We start from the raw sequence: 17,721 nt of genomic DNA on the forward strand, positions 1-17,721 counted from the left end.
TTATTATGATGGAATATAGGCTGAACTGGATGGACAAATGTCTTTTTTCGGCCTTACTAACTATGTTACTATGTTACTATGTTTTTTGCCTGGAGGAACTTTGTTGTAGGGATGGATGTATGAGATGGAGCACCATCCTGCTGCAGAATTTGATCCCTTTTATGATTTGGAATATAAGAGGTAGCTAATACTTTTTTGTTATTTTAGGCTATTGATACAAATGTTTTGCAGACCCCCATACTGAATGTTACCCCAGACCATGATCTTTCCACCACCAAATGTAACTGTTTTCTGGGTGTATTTTGGATCCATATGGGCTCCAGTAGGTTTCCTGCAGTATTTGCGGCAGCTGTGGTGTAATTCCACTGAAGATTCATAAGAGAAATCCACCTTCTGCCACTTTTCCAGTGTCCATCTGTTTAACAGGCTGTACGACTTTGCAAATGCTTTTTTTTAATTTGCCTTTTGTTTAGTGCTGGCTGCTGGGCACTGATTCGACCATGCAGGCCATTTCGAGACAGAATCCTACAAACTGTTCTAGTTGACACAGGGACTTGAGGTGACCAGGCGTGTTGGAGCTCTGCTGCAGTGGAAGAGGGGCTTGCTTTGTATTTTCTAACCAACAAACGTTCCTCCTGAGCAGTTGTCCTGCGGGGTCTGCTGGATCTGGGCTTGTCAAACACATCTCCAGTCTCTTCAAATCTTTTTTTAATTCTTTGTACTTGACGCGGAGACATATAAAAGGTGCGAGCCACCTCTTCAGTGGATCTGGTCTTCAGCCTCTTGATACTCCAGGCTTTGGTCGCAGGGTGGATATTTGGCAGGTCAGAGCTCAAGTTGCAGTTCAAGTGAAGGTCTGGGGTGCTCGGTTTCTTTTTATATGCACACACTAATTATCCGATCTTTTACTGAGCACAGGTGAGGATGTAAACTAGGATTGGGTGCATTATCTACTCCTTTCTGAATGGCACAACAGTCCTGATTATGCTGGCACAATGCAAGTCCCTCAAAAAATGATGGGACACATGAAAAACCATCCCCAGAGAGGCCGTTTTGGGGGCACTATATGGCAATTTTGGGATCAGGGCCGAAATGACCAGTTTGGGGGCATCAGGAAGAATACATGGTGGTTGGTTAGAGGTTCATGACCTTTATCATCTACATGGCCCAGACCCTCTCAGTCTTGTGGTCTCAAGCTGTACAGCCGATAGCGGTCGTTAGGTTATACATGCCAGTATATGGAGGCTTCCTGACCAACCCCTTAAGCTAAATTGTGAGCTGGGGGACAAGCACAGATCTCTGGTCGTTATACCTTGCCATCATCAGGAGTGGTATTTGACCCCATTGTTTCTTCTTTTAGTAAAACCAAAGTCCATTATGGCCACCATCAGAAAAACATGGCTGCTTTCTCCCAGGAACTGCACCACCACCGTCCACAGGTTGTTTCTAGTATTGTAGCTTATATCTATTGAAATTAAACAGGTTGGCTGCAGTTCCACTCGAAACCTGTGGATAGGGGTTGTACTGTTTTTGGAAGAAACCCCTTATCTTTTTGCACAGTATTTCTGCCATTCTGGAGTGCAATATTGCATATTTGCTCCGGGACTAGGATAACTAAAAGCCAGAGATGGGCACAGGCCACAATGAGGCATGGCACTGATGGGCTTGGCATGAAGTAATATATTTAATATGATGTTAGATGCTATTCCCATACATACTAAACCTGTAATATGTTGAGAGGACAATATTTGTGTCACCCGAAGGGGGCATGGCTGACGCCCCACCTAATATACATGTTATAATAAGGCTTGGCACAAGCATTATAAATAAGATGTGGTCATACAGACTAATCAGTAACCATTATTTCCATTCCTTGCTGGGCTACCTATATGTTTGCGGTACTCACACCATATTATTAATATACCTGGAAATATGTGGGTCACTTCTAATACAAGCCTTATGTAATTGGTGCATCCGCTAATGCGAGTGTGCAGTCCCAATTGGCATTTAGAGTTAACACCCGTGGCGTGATGTGGTAGCTAAGAGCTTACACTGCAAACAGGTAAAGCAAATATGCAGTAACAGTGTCAAGGACACCAACAGGGATGTACACTCTACTATCAGCTGCACATGATACATTGTGACTGAACCAGAGATGCATATGAGTGGAAATGAAAAGGACAGGGGGTCCTGGGGCACACTCTGCAATTAGCAGATAAATGGATCTAAAAAAAGACCAAAATTATAGGATGAGAGAAGCTTAATTACAGGATACTGTGCTTTATGTGAGGGAGAGTTATAGAGGACAAGCAGGATAAAAGATGAATATTGTAAAATATCTATCAATATCATTATCATTTGTCCTTCAATCTATTAATCTGTTCTGCACTTGAAATATATATTGCTCCATGTTGTATTTATAGGTTTAAAGAAAAAGTTTAATAGAGTAACACAAACCCCCATGGCAGTCCCTTCTAAAGTATCTAGCTATATATCTAACATTTATCAGTCTATCTATCCATAACTATCTCAGTATATTTTAGATGCATTTCCCTTTAATGAAGATAACCATAGTCATCTGCTTGGAATTCTGTCATATAATGACTGTGTGGGAATCCAGTATAATTTACATGTAATTAAATGATATATATTGGGAAAACGAGGTGGAAAATATTTCCTGTTTTTACTAAACTCATGTTATCATATAAACATGCTGTGTGGATGTATTCTACGTAATGCAGAAGCTGATGACTTTTATACATGTAGCTAAAGCGGTAGATATACAAATGTTGCAAACCTAGGTTAGGTGTAAGTTAGATTATATTATTTTGTTCACATAGAACTGCAGGAAATTCAAGTTCTTTATATTAGAGTGAATATTGTAAAATGTTTTATTAATCATCCTCTGTGTCTAGCTATCGCCCAATATCTCTTCTCCTTTATGCCTCTAAATTACTGGAACAACATGTCCATCTTGAACTGTCCTCCCACCTCTCCTCCTGCTCCCTCGTTGATCGGTTACAATCTGGCTTCCGACCCCATCACTCAACTGAAACTGCTTTTACTAAAGTCACCAATGACCTACTAACTGCCAGGAGCAAGCAACACTATTCTGTCCTCCTTCTTCTGGACCTGTCTTCTGCCTTCCACACTGTGGACCACTCTCTTCTGCTACAGATCCTCTCATCTCTTGGCATCACAGACTTGGCCTTATCCTGGATCTCATCATATCTGACACACCGAACATTCAGTGTCTCTCTCCCCCACACCACCTCCTCACTTCGCCCCTTGTCTGTCGGTGTTCCTCAAGGCTCTGTTCTAGGACCCCTACTCTTCTCCATCTACACCTTCGGCCTTGGATAGCTCATAGAATCCCACGGTATGCAGTACCATCTCTACGTCGACGACACACAGATCTACCTATCTGGACCTGACCTCACCTCCTTACTTACCAAAATCCTGCACTGTCTGTCTGCTATTTCAGCCTTCTTTTCTGCTCGCTTTCTAAAACTGAACATGGACAAAACAGAATTCATCATCTTTCCCCCATCTCACTCTACCCCTCCACCAGACCTATCCATCAATGTCAAAGGCTGCTCACTTTCCCCAGTCCCAACACACCCGGTGCCTCGGGGTGATCCTCGACTCTGCCGTCTCTTTCAAGCCACATATCCAAGCCCTTGCCTCCTTCTGCCATCTCAAACTCAAAAATATTTCCCAGATCTGCGCGTTCCTTGATTGTGACACCAGAAAAACACTAGTGCATGCCCTTATCATCTTCCACCTTGACTACTGCAACCTCCTACTCTCTGGAGTGCTACTCTCTAGCACTCTGGCACAACTCCAATCCATCCTACACTCTGCTGCCCGACTAATCTACCTGTCTCCCCGCTATTCCCCAGCCTCTCCCCTATGCCAAGCCCTTCACTGGCTTCCTATTGCCCAGAGACTCAAGTTCAAAACCCTCACAATGACATGCAAAGCCATCCACAACCTATCTTCTCCATACATCTGTGACATGGTCTCCCGGTACCTACCTACATGCAACCTCCGATCCTCTGAAGACCTCCTTCTCTACTCCCCTCTCATCTCTTCTCACAACCACATCCAAGACTTCTCCCGTGCTTCCCCCATACTCTGGAACTCTCTACCCCAACACCTCAGATTCTCGCCTACCATAGAAACCTTCAAAAAGAACCTGAAGACTCATCTCTTTCGACAAGCCTACAGCCTGCAGTGATCCTCAACCTACTGAAACGTCGCACAACCAGCTCTACCCTCTCCTAGTGTATCCTCACCCATCCCCTGCAGACTGTGAGCCCTCACGGGCAGGGTCCTCCCTCCTTATGTACCTGTGTGCCTTGTTTTTTGCTCATGTTTAATGTATTTGTCTATATTTGCCCCCCATTGACATGTAAAGCGCCATGGAATAAATGGCGCTATAAAAATATATAATAATAATAATTATATGACCAGGCAACAAAACTTTTGTCTTGCCAAAATCTGACCATTCTGTGTCCATTAACTGATCAATATTTCTGCATTTATGCCAATTTATTTTCTTAACCTAAGCCACATTTTGGAGGGTTTCAGCTTTCAAAAGAATAATTTATACAACCAATGGATGAATTTAGTGTCAGGTTATAAGCTTTTATTTACATAACATGGATAAGCAACATAACTTCTGTCAGGGAGGGTATTGTCTGTACAAGTCCCCTCTATAATGTAAAGTGCTGCAGAATATGTTGGCGCTATATACATACAATTATTACTATTATATGATGTGGTCACTATTGATAGCAGCATCTAAGTGGTTAAACAGATATGAATGGTGCCAACACTGATTGTGGCTGATGCAGCAAGTTGTCAGCTATAGTGTACAGCCGACAGCTGCTGGATTGTCACCTGGGTGGGGATGCTATTCTCTTATGAATCAGGTCAGTTAAAAGATGTATTGACGGTCCTAAAAGGGTTAAAACATTTAATCAAACATTTCTCATTTATGAAATATTGTTTCTCCTTGCGGAGAGTGACATGATAAGCATGTCGAGGTGAGGAGACTTAAAGCCGCAATGCTCCTCTGGGAAATATGCAAATTGTCTCTTCAGAGAGGAAGAGGACTAGAACTCTAGTGGCACCTATTGGAAGTAGCAATCCTAACAGTCAATGTCGACCCTTTAATGAGCCTTGTCACATGACTTAGGATAATAGCCAAACCAGAATCTCAATTTGCAGACACTGTGTTTTGGGGTACTGCCCCTCATCAGTGCAAAGTGGAGATCTGGTTTGGCTGATTGAGAGGCGTCTGACCGGGATCCAAGAAGTATCGTTTCTCCTTGCGGAGAGTGACATGATAAGCATGTCGAGGTGAGGAGACTTAAAGCCGCAATGCTCCTCTGGGAAATATGCAAATTGTCTCTTCAGAGAGAAAGAGGACTAGAACTCTAATGCCACTTATTGGAAGTAGCAATCCTAACAGTCAATGTCAACCCTTTAATGAGCCTTGTCACATGACTTAGGATAATAGCCAAACCAGAATCTCAATTAGCAGACACTGTGTTTCATGGTACTGCCTCTCATCAGTGCAAAGTGGAGATCTGGTTTGGCTGATTGAGAGGCTTATCATGCCTTGTCATGCCTTATGCCTTATCATTCAAATTAATTCTTCTCTGCTTTGCTTCTTCAATCTCACCCCATAAATTGAGTTGCAACTAGTATGTGTTCTTGTTTATTCTCTACAGGAAGAGCCAATCACTGGTCTGCAATTATTGGTGGGTCACATTCTAAGGAATATGTTCTCTGGGAATATGGAGGATATGCTAGTGAAGGAGTAAAACAAGTGGCAGAGTTGGGTTCGCCAGTCAAAATGGAAGAAGAAATACGGCAAAAGGTAAGCACATAAATGTTGATGAATATCATTGGAAGATCTAACTATGATAGGAAGATTTAACTATGTCTACAGTTTGTTTCCTCATTTCAGACATTAGTCATACTTCCTTATAAGTCTGAGCAGGACAAGAGGAAAAATCATAAACAGCACTCCAGAGGTGTCTATCTGTCTTTCTATCTATCTATCTATCTATCTATCTATCTATCTATCAGAATCTCCCAATCTATCAATAAAAAAGGATTAACAAAACGGCGTAGCGAGAAAACAATCGAAACACCAGAATTACGTTTTTTTTTCGCCGCAACATTACATTAAAATGCAATAACGGTCAATCAAAAGAATGTATCTACACAAAAGTGGTATCACTAAAAACATTAGCTCGGCACACAAAAAATAAGCCCTCACCCAACCCCAGATCACGAAAAATGGAGACACTATGGGTATCGGAAAATTGCACATTTTTTTTTTATTTTTTCAGCAAATTTTGGAATTTTTTTTCTTTTACCACTTAGATAAAAAAAGAACCTAGATATGTTTGCTGTCTATGAACTCGTAATGACCTGGAGAATCATAATGGCAGGACAGTTTTAGCATTTAGTGAACCTAGCAAAAAATCCAAACAAATAACAAGTGTGGGATTGCACTCTTTTGCAATTTCACTCACTTGGAATTTTTTTCCCGTTTTTTAGTACACAACAAGGTAAAATCAATGATGTTGTTCGAAAGTACAACTTGACAGAAAAATAAAAAAGTTATGGCTCTGGGAACGAGGGGAGCAAAAACGAAAACGCAAAACTGAAAAAAAGCTCCGCTCTTTAAGGTGTTAAAGTAGTTTAGTCTAAAAAGCAAAATGTATACCAGCTCATTAGGTTTAATCCAAGCCATGGATCATACTCCCATGTAGCTGGCATGAGAGTCACTTTCGTTGGAAGGCTTGGAGTTAGACGATGATGTCGCATAATGAATTTCAGGTCTTCTTTAGAGATCGTGTGATTTTTGTTCCATATTAAATGGATTTAGTTTCTTCTAGTGTTGATGTTGGTCAAAAACATGCAGCTCCATTTCAGCTGCTTCTGATCTGGTTATTACCTTTTCGTATATACACTGGTCAGACATTCTTGTCCCTGCTGGTGAAAGATTTGTCTTCCTGTGCTGTGTACTAAAGCTAAGTGATTGAAGTAGAGTTTTTGTAAAAGTGTTCTGTGATTTGCTGTAGTATGTGTGTGTATTTATCTCCTGGTCCCTGTTTTCATTTAGTGTATTCCTCCCTGTCCTTTTCCTCCTCCCTATTGTTGGTTAGTAATTTTGTATGATAGAGGTTTTCTGTTATCCATGTTTTGTTTTTGTGTCTTGTTAACATTATATTTCTGTCCGATACCTCATGCGGTGGGGGAAGGAACAGATTAGGGTTTAACAGGAGCTGCGTAAGGTCAGAGACTCGGGCCTCTCTAGCTTCAAGAGTACCCCCTGGACAGGGATAGTTAGGGTCCCAGTTCCAGGGACAGTTTGTAGCCCCCACTCCTTACCAAAAACCATCACAACATGACATATTCACCAGCCCGACATTTTGTATTTTGGCATGGATCCCGTTGCATTCCTTGCCAAACATTTTCAGGGTCTGTCTCTTGAACTGTCAGACCTGGAATATGGGGCTCAGAGCAGCAGATTGTTAACCAAAACCTATGGTGACTCTCCCTGATAGGTTTTCTGGGGGACTGTATAAATTTACTGTGTTCCGTGAAGTCTGCAAAGCTTTATTTTTGGGCATCTTTCTTGTTCATCTTGGCGTGAGGAGCAATGGGTTGGGATTTTTATTTCGCTCCTTCAAAGAGATGCTCATTCTTGGGCTTTTTCACTTCCATCATACTCACTGTCTCTCCAGTCAGTTGATGCTTTTTTGAGGCTCTAGGCCTCATGTATGATGATCCAGACCGTGTATCCTTTGCTTGGTCTAATCTACATAAGCTCCAGCAGGCGGACCCACCAGCAACGGAATTCTGCTCAGAAATCTGTAGATGGGCCACTGACACCTCGATGGATGATCCTGCTCTTAGAAGTAAGATTTGTCAGGGTCTAACTGAATGATTAAAAGATGCATTTGAGCTTTATGAAACTCCTGAGTTGTTGGAAGCTGCCGTGGCTCGGACCATGTGCATAGAAAGATGTTTCAGGGATAGAAATGTTGTGACTCCGCCCCCCATGGTACTCCCTAATACCGAGGTTCTCCCTATGTGCTCTGAAGAACTAATACAGTTATGAGGTGCCTCCTTCGGTATGAGTCTCTTGTGGTTCACTGCAAAACAGGGTTGTGTTTTTTTATGTGGTCAACAGGGGTATTTCAACGGGTCCTGTCCTTCTTAACCATTAGACGATCAGTGTTGATCTGGGGATGCTTCAGCAAGGCTGGAATTGGGCAGGTTAATCTTTGTGAAGGATTTATGAATCAAGCCGCATACTAGGTTATCCTGGAAAAAAAGTTGATTCCTTCTGCTCAGGCAATGTTCCCCAACTATGTGGACTGGTTTTTCCAGCAGGACAATGCACCATGCCACACAGCTAGGTCAATTAAGGTGTGGATGAAGGACCACCACATCAAATTCCTGTCATGGCTAGCCCAATCTCCAGACCTGAACTACATTGAAAAACTATGGAATGTAATCAAGAGGAAGATGGATATTCACAAGCCATCAAACAAAGAAGAACTGCTTAAATTTTTGTACCAGAAGTGGCATAAGGTCACCCAAAAGCAGTGTGAAAGACTGGTGGAAAGCATGCCAAGTAGTGTTGAGCGATACCTTCCGATATCAGAAAGTATCGGTATCGGATTGGATCGGCCGATATTCAAAAAATATCGGATATCGCCGATACCGATACCCGATCCCAATGCAAGTCAATGGGACCAAAATATTGGAATTAAAATAAACCCTTTCTTTCCTTGTAGGGTCATTCTACATAAAGGAAAACAACTAAGAATAATGTAGGATGTATTGGGGGAGGTGGCGGAGACATTAAAGGCATAGAGGTTTAGCCCAATCAAATAGAATAGCAGGAATTTTATTTTTTTTTAAGACGTTCGGAGTTACAAAGATATTGACTATGTTAAGATATTTTTTTATTTTGGCAGATATTGATGTTTCACTACTTTCACGCCCTTCACCTTTTTTTTTTACTTTTCCCACACTTTCTTCTTCATCATCATCAGCATCTTTGACATCAACTTCTTCTTCACCTTATTCATCTTCTTCATCTTCTACCTATATTTTTTTTTGTTACATTCTTCATATTATTTTTATTCAACTATTATTATTCTTCCTATTCTACTTCTTCATCATATTCTTATTTGTGACAGGCATTCCCGTAGTTGTTATCTATAAAAGTTTGAAGATTACACCTTCCGTTCTGCCTGTCACAAAAGAGTTACATTTGTCCGCTGTCAGTTTGGCCTGCAGCATCAGGCTTTATCCAGGAGCACCACGAGGAGGAACGGACTCACCCCCATACACTGCTTAGTCTTCTTCTGCATATAATTTAGATAATATCTTTTGCTCTGATATTAAGTGTTATGCTTAATGATCTTCTGCTCTTTGTTCTGCAGCCTCTTGTTCTTCTGCTTCTCGGTCTTCCATGTCGTCGTCTCCAGGGTCGTCGTCTCCAGGGTCGTCGTCTCTGGAGTCGTCGTCATCGGGGTGGTCTTCAGGGTCGTCGTCTCCAGCGTTGTCGTCATCTCCGTGGTTGTCGTCTCTAGTGTCGTCGTCATCTTAGGGGTGGTCTTCCGGGTCGTCGTCTTTAGGGTCTTGAACTTGGAAATGTAGCAGAAGGTACAAGAAGGCTGAGAAAATGCCGAGAACCAGCTGATGGAACTGGAACTCGGATGGCTACCCGAAGGTCCAAGAGCCAATGGAACTACCGAGGACCAGCTGATGTTACTGGAACCCGGTTACTAAGCAGGAGGTACCCGTGCCAGAAAGCACTACCAAGGACCACCTGACTTTGGTGGAACTCGGATACCCAGAAGGAGGCACCTAAGCCAAAGGCTATGCCCGGAACCAGCTGATCGTACTGGAACCAGGATGGGGAGCAGAAGGTACAAGAGCAAAAGACACTGCCGAGAACCAGCTGACGGTACTGGAACCCGGATGGGTAGCCGAAGGTCCAAGAGCCAATGGAACTACCGAGAACCAGCTGACGTTACTGGAACCCGGTTACTAAGCAGGAGGTACCTGTGCCTGAAAGCACTACCAAGGACCACCTGACGTTGGTGGAACTCGGATACCCAGAAGGAGGCAACTAAGCCAAAGGCTCTGCCTGGAACCAGCTGACGGTACTGGATCCAGGATGGGGAGCAGAAGGTACAAGAGCAAAGGACACTGCCGAGAACCAGCTGACGGTACTGGAACCCGGATGCGTTGGCCAACTGTGCAAGAGCCAATGGCACGACCGAGGACCAGCTGACGGTGCTGGAACCTGGTTACTAAACAGGAGGTACCCGTGCTAAAAAGCCCTACCAAGGACCGGCTGACGTTGGCGGAACTCGGATACCCAGAAGGAGGCACCTAAGCCAAAGGCTCTGCCTGGGACCAGCTGACGGTGCTGGAACCAGGATGTGGGCCAGAAGGTCCACAGGAGAGAAGAGAACAGCTAGGCCGCGAGGCTGCCGCAGTTACCGAACACCAACAGTCCTACAGGGGGAGCTTGGCCTACTGGCACTACAGAACCAGCCTTGATTGCCAATTCCCACAGCCCACATAGGAAGCTCCTAAACTGGAGGCACCATGGAGTTGGCTAACCCGACCGCAACACGACGGGACAATATATTGGAGTCTAAGTGACCTTGACACTACCCAGAACCAGCTGACGGTGCTGGAACCAGGCTGGGCAGGAGGGAGTACCCGTGACAAAGACACTGCCAAGAACCAGCTGACGGTACTGGAACCCGGATGCGTTGGCCAAGTATGCAAGAGCCAATGGCACGACCGAGGACCAGCTGACGGTGCTGGAACCCGGAATGCTAAGCAGGAGGTACCCGTGCTAAAAAGCACTACCAAGGACCTGCTGACGTTGGCGGAACTCGGATACCCAGAAGGAGGCACCTAAGCCAAAGGCTCTGCCCGGAACCAGCTGACGGTGCTGGAACCAGGATGTGGACCAGAAGGTCCACAGGAGAGGAGAGAACAGCAAGGCCGCGAGGCTGCCGCAGTTACCGAACACCAACAGTCCTACAGGGGGAGCTTGGCCTACTGGCACTACAGAACCAGCCTTGATTGCCAATCCCTACAGCCCACATAGGAAGCTCCTAAACTGGAGGCACCATGGAGTTGGCTAACCCGACCGCAACACAACGGGACAGCGTATAGGTGTGTAAGTGACCTTGACACTACCCGGAACCAGCTGACGGTGCTGGAACCAGGATGTGGACCTATTGAAGATTGTCTTCCTAGAGCCCCAACTAGTGGTGTTGGAGCAAATGGTCAGCAGGGGGAGCGGAGTGTAGGCCGAAGCCTGCACTGGAGGCAGCTTTGTGTCTGCGTGGCGTTTGCAGGACACATTGCCGGCTACACAGCAGGGGAACAGCTGGCGTTGCTGAACCCCACTGACACATTGGTGGGTGTTTTTCTCTGTGCAGCCAGCACTTCCGGGCACCAACTGGCGGTGTTAGAGCACAGGGTCAGCAGGAGGAGCAGAGCGTAGGCCAAAGCCTAAATGAACCAATTTCAAAGGTAACCTTTAACACCCCCTCAGGTGTTACAAAGTAGAAGAGCCACACCTTGTGCAGCAGTAATGCTGCACAAGTAAAAGGTTGCTCTTTAAATTTTGCTCCTTGCACACGCTGAATGAAACACGTATACAAAATAGCCCATTATACAGTCAAACTGCATTAGAGGCGTGCCTTGCCTTTTTAATGAGACGCAGCACAGGTGTCAAAAATAACTACTTGGTGCTTGGCGCAGCCTCCTGAGCGTCGTTATTTGCTGTACAGGAGTCTGCACTCTTGTGTTATCCCTTGGCCATGCGCTGTTAGCGCTGCCCGTCTTCTGACCTCATTACATGTCGGCCGGTGTGGTTAGCCATGCCCATGAATCCCAGACCTGCAGTGTCTTTTCATAAATTCACACTGCGGGGCTGGGATTCATGGCCTTGCGCAGTAAATATGTTCACCTCTCACACATGTCCTTACACCTGCTTCAGACGAGGTGGCCTCAGCTGATCCCTTATCGCATGCCACGGCCATGAGGCCGCACATTCTGAAGAAGGCGGAAGGAGATGAGTGAAGACAGGCGAAGATATGCACTGCTCATGCCCATCAATCACACCCTCGCAGTCAAAATAAATAAGACACTGAGGGGCGTTGTGTTGGGCAGGGCGGACGCACAGGCACAGCAAGCCAACCAATGATGTCAGAAGATGGCTAGCGCTACCAAGGGGGTTGCTGTGTGTCATTTAAAAGGAAAGTCACACCTCAGGGACGGTGTAATGGTCTCAGGTGACACATTTTGTACGTGTTGAGTTCGACGTGTGCAAGGAGAAAAAGTGAGCCACCTTGTACAAATGCAGCATTACTGCTGTACAAGGTGGCTGTTATACATAGAAACGCCTGGGGGGGCGCAGGTTCCCTTTAATTTCAGTTCAGGTGTCTGCGTGGCGTTTGCAGGACACGTTGCCGGCTACACAGCAGGGGAACAGCTGGCGTTGCTGAACCCCACTGACACATTGGCGGGTGTTTTTCTCTGTGCAGCTAGCACTTCCAGGCACCAAGTGGTGGTGTTAGAGCCCAGGGTCCGCAGGAGGAGAGGAGCAGAGTGTAGGCCGAAGCCTGCACTGGAGGCAGCTTTAGGTCTGTTGTGCCAGCGTGGCTTGTGCTGGACATGTTGCCGGCTACACAGCAGGGAAACAGCTGGTGTTGCGGAACCCCACTGACACATTGGCGGGTGTTTTTCTCTGTGCAGCCAGAACTTCCGGGCACCAACTGGCGGTGTTAGAGCCCAGGGTCTGCAGGAGGAGCAGAGTGTAGGCTGAAGCCTAATTGAACCAATTTCAAAGGTAACCTTTAACCCCCCCTCAGGTGTTACAATGTAGAAGAGCCACACCTTGTGCAGCAGTAATGCTGCACAAGTAAAAGGTTGCTCTTTAAATTTTGCTCCTTGCACACGCAGAATGAAACACGTATACAATTTAGCCCATTATACAGTCTAACTGTATTGGAAGCGCGACTTGCCTATTTAATGAGACGCAGCACAGGTGTCAAAAATAATACCTTGGTGCTGGGCGCAGCCTCCTGTGCGTCGTTATTTGCTGTACAGGAGTCTGCACTCTTGTGTTATCCCTTGGCCATACGCTGTTAGCGCTGCCCGTCTTCTGACCTCATTTCATGTCGGCCGTTGTGGTTAGCGATGCCAATGAATCCCAGACCCGCAGTGTGTTTTCATAAATTCACACTGCGGGGTTGGGATTCATGGTCTTATGCAGTAAATATGTTCGCCTCTCACACATGTCCTTATAGCTGCTTCAGACTGGGCGGCCTCCGCTGATCCCTTATTGCATGCCACGGCCATGAGGCCGCACAGTCTGAAGAAGGCGGAAGGAGATGAGTGAAGACAGGCAAAGATATGCACTGCACATGCCCATCAATCACACCCTCGTAGTCAAAATAAATAAGACACCGAGGGGCGTTGTGTCGGGCAGGGCGGACGCACAAGCGCAACCAGCCAAACAATGATGTCAGAAGACGGGCAGCGCTACCAAGGGGGTTGCTGCGTGTCATTTAAAAGGAAAGTTACACCTCTGGGACGGTGTAATGGTCTCAGGGGACACATTTTGTACGTGTTGAGTGCGACATGTGCAAGGAGAAAAAGTGAGCCACCTTGTACAAATGCAGCATTACTGCTGTACAAGGTTGCTGTTATACATAGAAACACCAGGGGGGGCAGGTTCCCTTTAATTTCAGTTCAGGTGTCTGCGTGGCGTTTGCAGGACACGTTGCCGGCTACACAGCAGGGGAACAGCTGGCGTTGCTGAACCCCACTGACACATTGGCGGGTGTTTTTCTCTGTGCAGCTAGCACTTCTGGGCACCAACTGGCGGTGTTAGAGCCCAGGGACAGCAGGAGGAGGAGATGAGCAGAGTGTAGGTCGAAGCCTGCACTGGTGGCAGCTTTAGGTCTGTTGTGCCAGCGTTGCTTGTGCTGGACACGTTGCCGGCTACACAGCAGGGGAACAGCTGGCTTTGCTGAACCCCACTGACACATTGGCGGGTGTTTTTCTCTGTGCAGCTAGCACTTCTGGGCACCAACTGGCGGTGTTAGAGCCCAGGGTCTGCAGGGGGTGCAGAGTGTAGGCCGAAGCCTGCACTGGAGCAAGTTGAAAGGGAAGCTTTAACCCCCCCAGGTGTTTGTTGCTGAAAGAGCCATCTTGTACAGCACTAATACTGCAAAAGCAAAAGGTGGCTCTTTAAATTATGCTCCTTGCAAACGCTGAACTACACACTTATGTAATGTGTCCCCACACTCCGTTAAACCGTCCCGGAGGTGGGACTTTCCTTTGTAATGTGACGCAGCACAGCCGTCATTCCTACCCATTTGGTGCCGTGCACCGCCTCCTCAGCGTTGTTTGATTCTGTCACGGAGCCTGCTCTGTAATTTTATCCCTTGGCCATGCACACTTAGCATTGCCCGTCTTCTGACATCATTTAAGTTTCAGGCTGGCAGTGCCTGTGCATCCACGCTGCCCGAGATCCCACCTCGCAGTGTCGTCTAATGTAATCCCACTGCGGGCCTGGGATACCTGGGCATGCGCAGTTCATATCCTCGCCTCTCACTCCCCTCCTTCCTGCTTCTTCAGACTGTGCGCCGTCACGGCCGTGGCATGCTATTAGGGATTAGCTGACGCCGCCTAGTCTGAAGAAGCCGGAAGGAGGGGAGTGAGAGGCGAGGATATGCACTGCGCATGGCCATGGATCCCAGGCCCACTGTGGGATCACATTAGACGACACTGCAAGGTGGGATTTCGGGCAGCATGGAGGCACAGGCGCAGCCAGCCTGACAACAAATGATGTCAGAGGACGGGCAGCGCAAACTGTGCATGGCCAAGGGATAACATAACAGCGTAGGGTCCGTGACAGAATCAAACAATGCTAAGGACGAGGCGTACGGAGCCAAGGGGGTAGATATGATGGCTGTGCTGCGTCACATTACAAAGGAAAGTCCCACCTCCGGGACGGTTTGACGGTGTGAGGGGACACATTACATGAGTGTGTAGTTCAGCGTTTGCAAGGAGCATAATTTAAAGAGCCACCTTTTCCTTGTGCAGTATTAGTGCTGCACAAGGTGGCTCTTTCAGTAACAAACGCCTGGGGGGGGACAGGTTCCCTTAAATTTTAGTTGTGCCAGCGTGGCGGTCGCATGACACGTTGCCGAATACACAGCAGGGCAGCAGCAGGCGTGACTGAACCCCACTAACACATTGGCAAGGTGTTTGGCTCTGTGCAAACAGCACTTCCGGGCAGCAACCAGCAGTGTTGGAGCCCAGGGACAGCAGGAGGAGCAGAGTGTAGGCCGAAGCCTGCACTGTAGGCATGTAAATGTCTGTTAGTTTGCCGGCGTGGCGGTCACATGACACGTTGCCGGATACACAGCTGGGAATCAGCTGACGTTACTGAAACCCAATCACACGGCAGCAAGTGTTAACTGGGCAGCCAGTGCTTCCACACACCAACTGGCGGTCTTAGAGCCCAGGGACAGCAGGAGGAGCAGATTGGAGGTATTGCCGCACAGACAGCTGGGGATCAGCTGACGTTATTGAACCCCAATAACAGAGGAGCGACTGTTGACTGTGCAGACAGCACTTCGAGGCACCAACTGGCGGTGTTAGAGCCCAGGGACAGCAGGATGAGCAGATTGGAGGTATTGCCGCACACACAGATGGGGATCAGCTGATGTTACTGAACCCCAATAACAGAGGAGCGACTGTTGACTGTGCAGACAGCACTTCCAGGCACCAACTGGCGGTGTTAGAGCCCAGGGACAGCACGAGTAGCAGAGGAGCAGAGTGTAGGCCGAAGCCTGATTGGAGCAAGTTAAAAGGGAAACCTGATGTCTTCTGACATCATTTAGGTGTCAGGCTGGCAGTGCATGTGCGTCCACGCTGCCCGAGATCCCACCTCGCAGTGTCGTCTAATGTAATCCCACTGCGGGCCTGGGATCCATGGGCATGCGCAGTGCATATCCTCGCCTCTCACTTCCCTCTTCTTCAGACTGTGCGGCGTCACGGCCGTGGCATGCTATTAGGGATCAGCTGACGGCGCACAGTCTGAAGAAGGCGGAGGGAGATGAGCGAGAGCCTGAGGTGAAGATATGCACTGTGCATGCCCATGGATCCCAGGCCCGCAGTGTGATTAAATCAGAAGACACTGCGAGGCGAGATCACGGCCAGCGCGGCCGCACAGGCGCAGCCAGCCTGACACCAAATTATGTGAGAAGACAGGCAGCACTAAGTGGGCATGGCCAAGGGATAACAGAACAGCGCAGGCTCTGTGATAGCTTAAAACAACGCTGAGGAAGCGGCACACGGCACCAAGTGGGTAGGAATGACGACTGTGCTGCGTCCCATTACGAAGGAAAGTCCCACCTCCGGGACGGTGTAACGGTATCAGTGGACACATTTTATAAGTGTTAAGTTCTGCGTGTGCAAGGAGCTAAACTAAAAGAGCTACCTTTTCCTTGTGCAGCAATACTGCTGCACAAGGTGACTCTTTCAGTAACAAATGCCTGGGGGGGGACAGGTTCCCTTACAATACAGTTGTTGTGTCAGTGTGGCGGTTGACGGACACATTGCCGGCTACACAGCTGGGGATCAGCTGACGTTACTGAAACCCAATAACACTGGGTCGTATGTTTTGACTGTGCAGCCTGCACTTCTGAGCCTCAACTGGCGGTGTTGGAGCCCAGGAATTGCAGTTCAGGTGGTAGAAAGATGAACTCATCAGGAGACTGGGATGACACCCAATTACTTAATCAGGCAGAGGAGTGGCAAATTCCTGCGAGATCCAGGCCTGGTTCATTTTCAGAAAAGTAAGCCGGTCAACGTTATCGGAGGATAGTCACATGCGATGGTTTGTTAGTACACCACCTGCAGCACTAAAGACGCGTTCCGATAAGACACTAGCCGCAGTGCAAGCCAGCACCTCCAATGCATACTGGCTTACCTCTGGCCATGTATCCAGCTTAGAGACCCAAAACTTGAAAGAGGAAGAGCCGTCTGGGAGTACAGTAAGAGGGCAAGACATGTAGTCTGTCACCATCTGACGGAACCGTTGCCTCCTGCTGACTGGTGATGGTGTAGACATTTGGGGCGGGCACACAAAACTGTGCCACAGTTGGGCCATACTGGTCTTGCCTTGGGCAGAGGCACTGCTTCTGCTCCCTCATTGTGCAGAGCCTCCTCCACTGCCTCGACGCACTGAGCTGCTTTGTAAAGCACTAGCAGCACTCCTCTCAGTTGGACTGGAGAAGATGATGGAATTCACCAGTGTGTCTTGGTACTCCCGCATTTCACGCTCCCGGGTCAACGGTGGGATGAGGTTTTGTACGTTGTCCCGGTAGCGAGGATCGAGGAGGGTGTACACCCAATAATCAGGCATGTTGAGAATGTGGTCGATGCGGCGGTCGTCTCTCAGGCACTGCAACATGAAATCAACCATGTGCTGCAGACTGCCAACTGGCCCAGAAACTCTGTCCCCTGCTTGAGACGTGATCTCTGCCCGCTCTTCATCAACCCACCCTCGCTGTACACACTGACTACTGGCCAATTGTGTAACTCCCTCCTCTAGGCGGAGGTCTT

General features: G+C 47.4%; 1 protein-coding gene across 4 annotated transcripts in view; it reads left to right on the forward strand.

Moving 5' to 3' along the window:
• The window catches only part of SPON1 (spondin 1), a 1,002,740-nt gene that overhangs the window by 532,048 nt on the left and 452,971 nt on the right, over window positions 1-17,721 (forward strand). For all 4 annotated transcript variants that reach the window (XM_069739940.1, XM_069739943.1, XM_069739942.1 and 1 more), the window contains one exon: window positions 5,742-5,890. In XM_069739940.1, the coding sequence (XP_069596041.1) occupies window positions 5,742-5,890 (149 nt within the window). The remainder of the gene's footprint in view (window positions 1-5,741; window positions 5,891-17,721) is intronic.

This window comes from Ranitomeya imitator, chromosome 9 (genome assembly GCF_032444005.1).
Source record: "Ranitomeya imitator isolate aRanImi1 chromosome 9, aRanImi1.pri, whole genome shotgun sequence".
Classification (NCBI taxonomy): domain Eukaryota; kingdom Metazoa; phylum Chordata; class Amphibia; order Anura; family Dendrobatidae; genus Ranitomeya; species Ranitomeya imitator.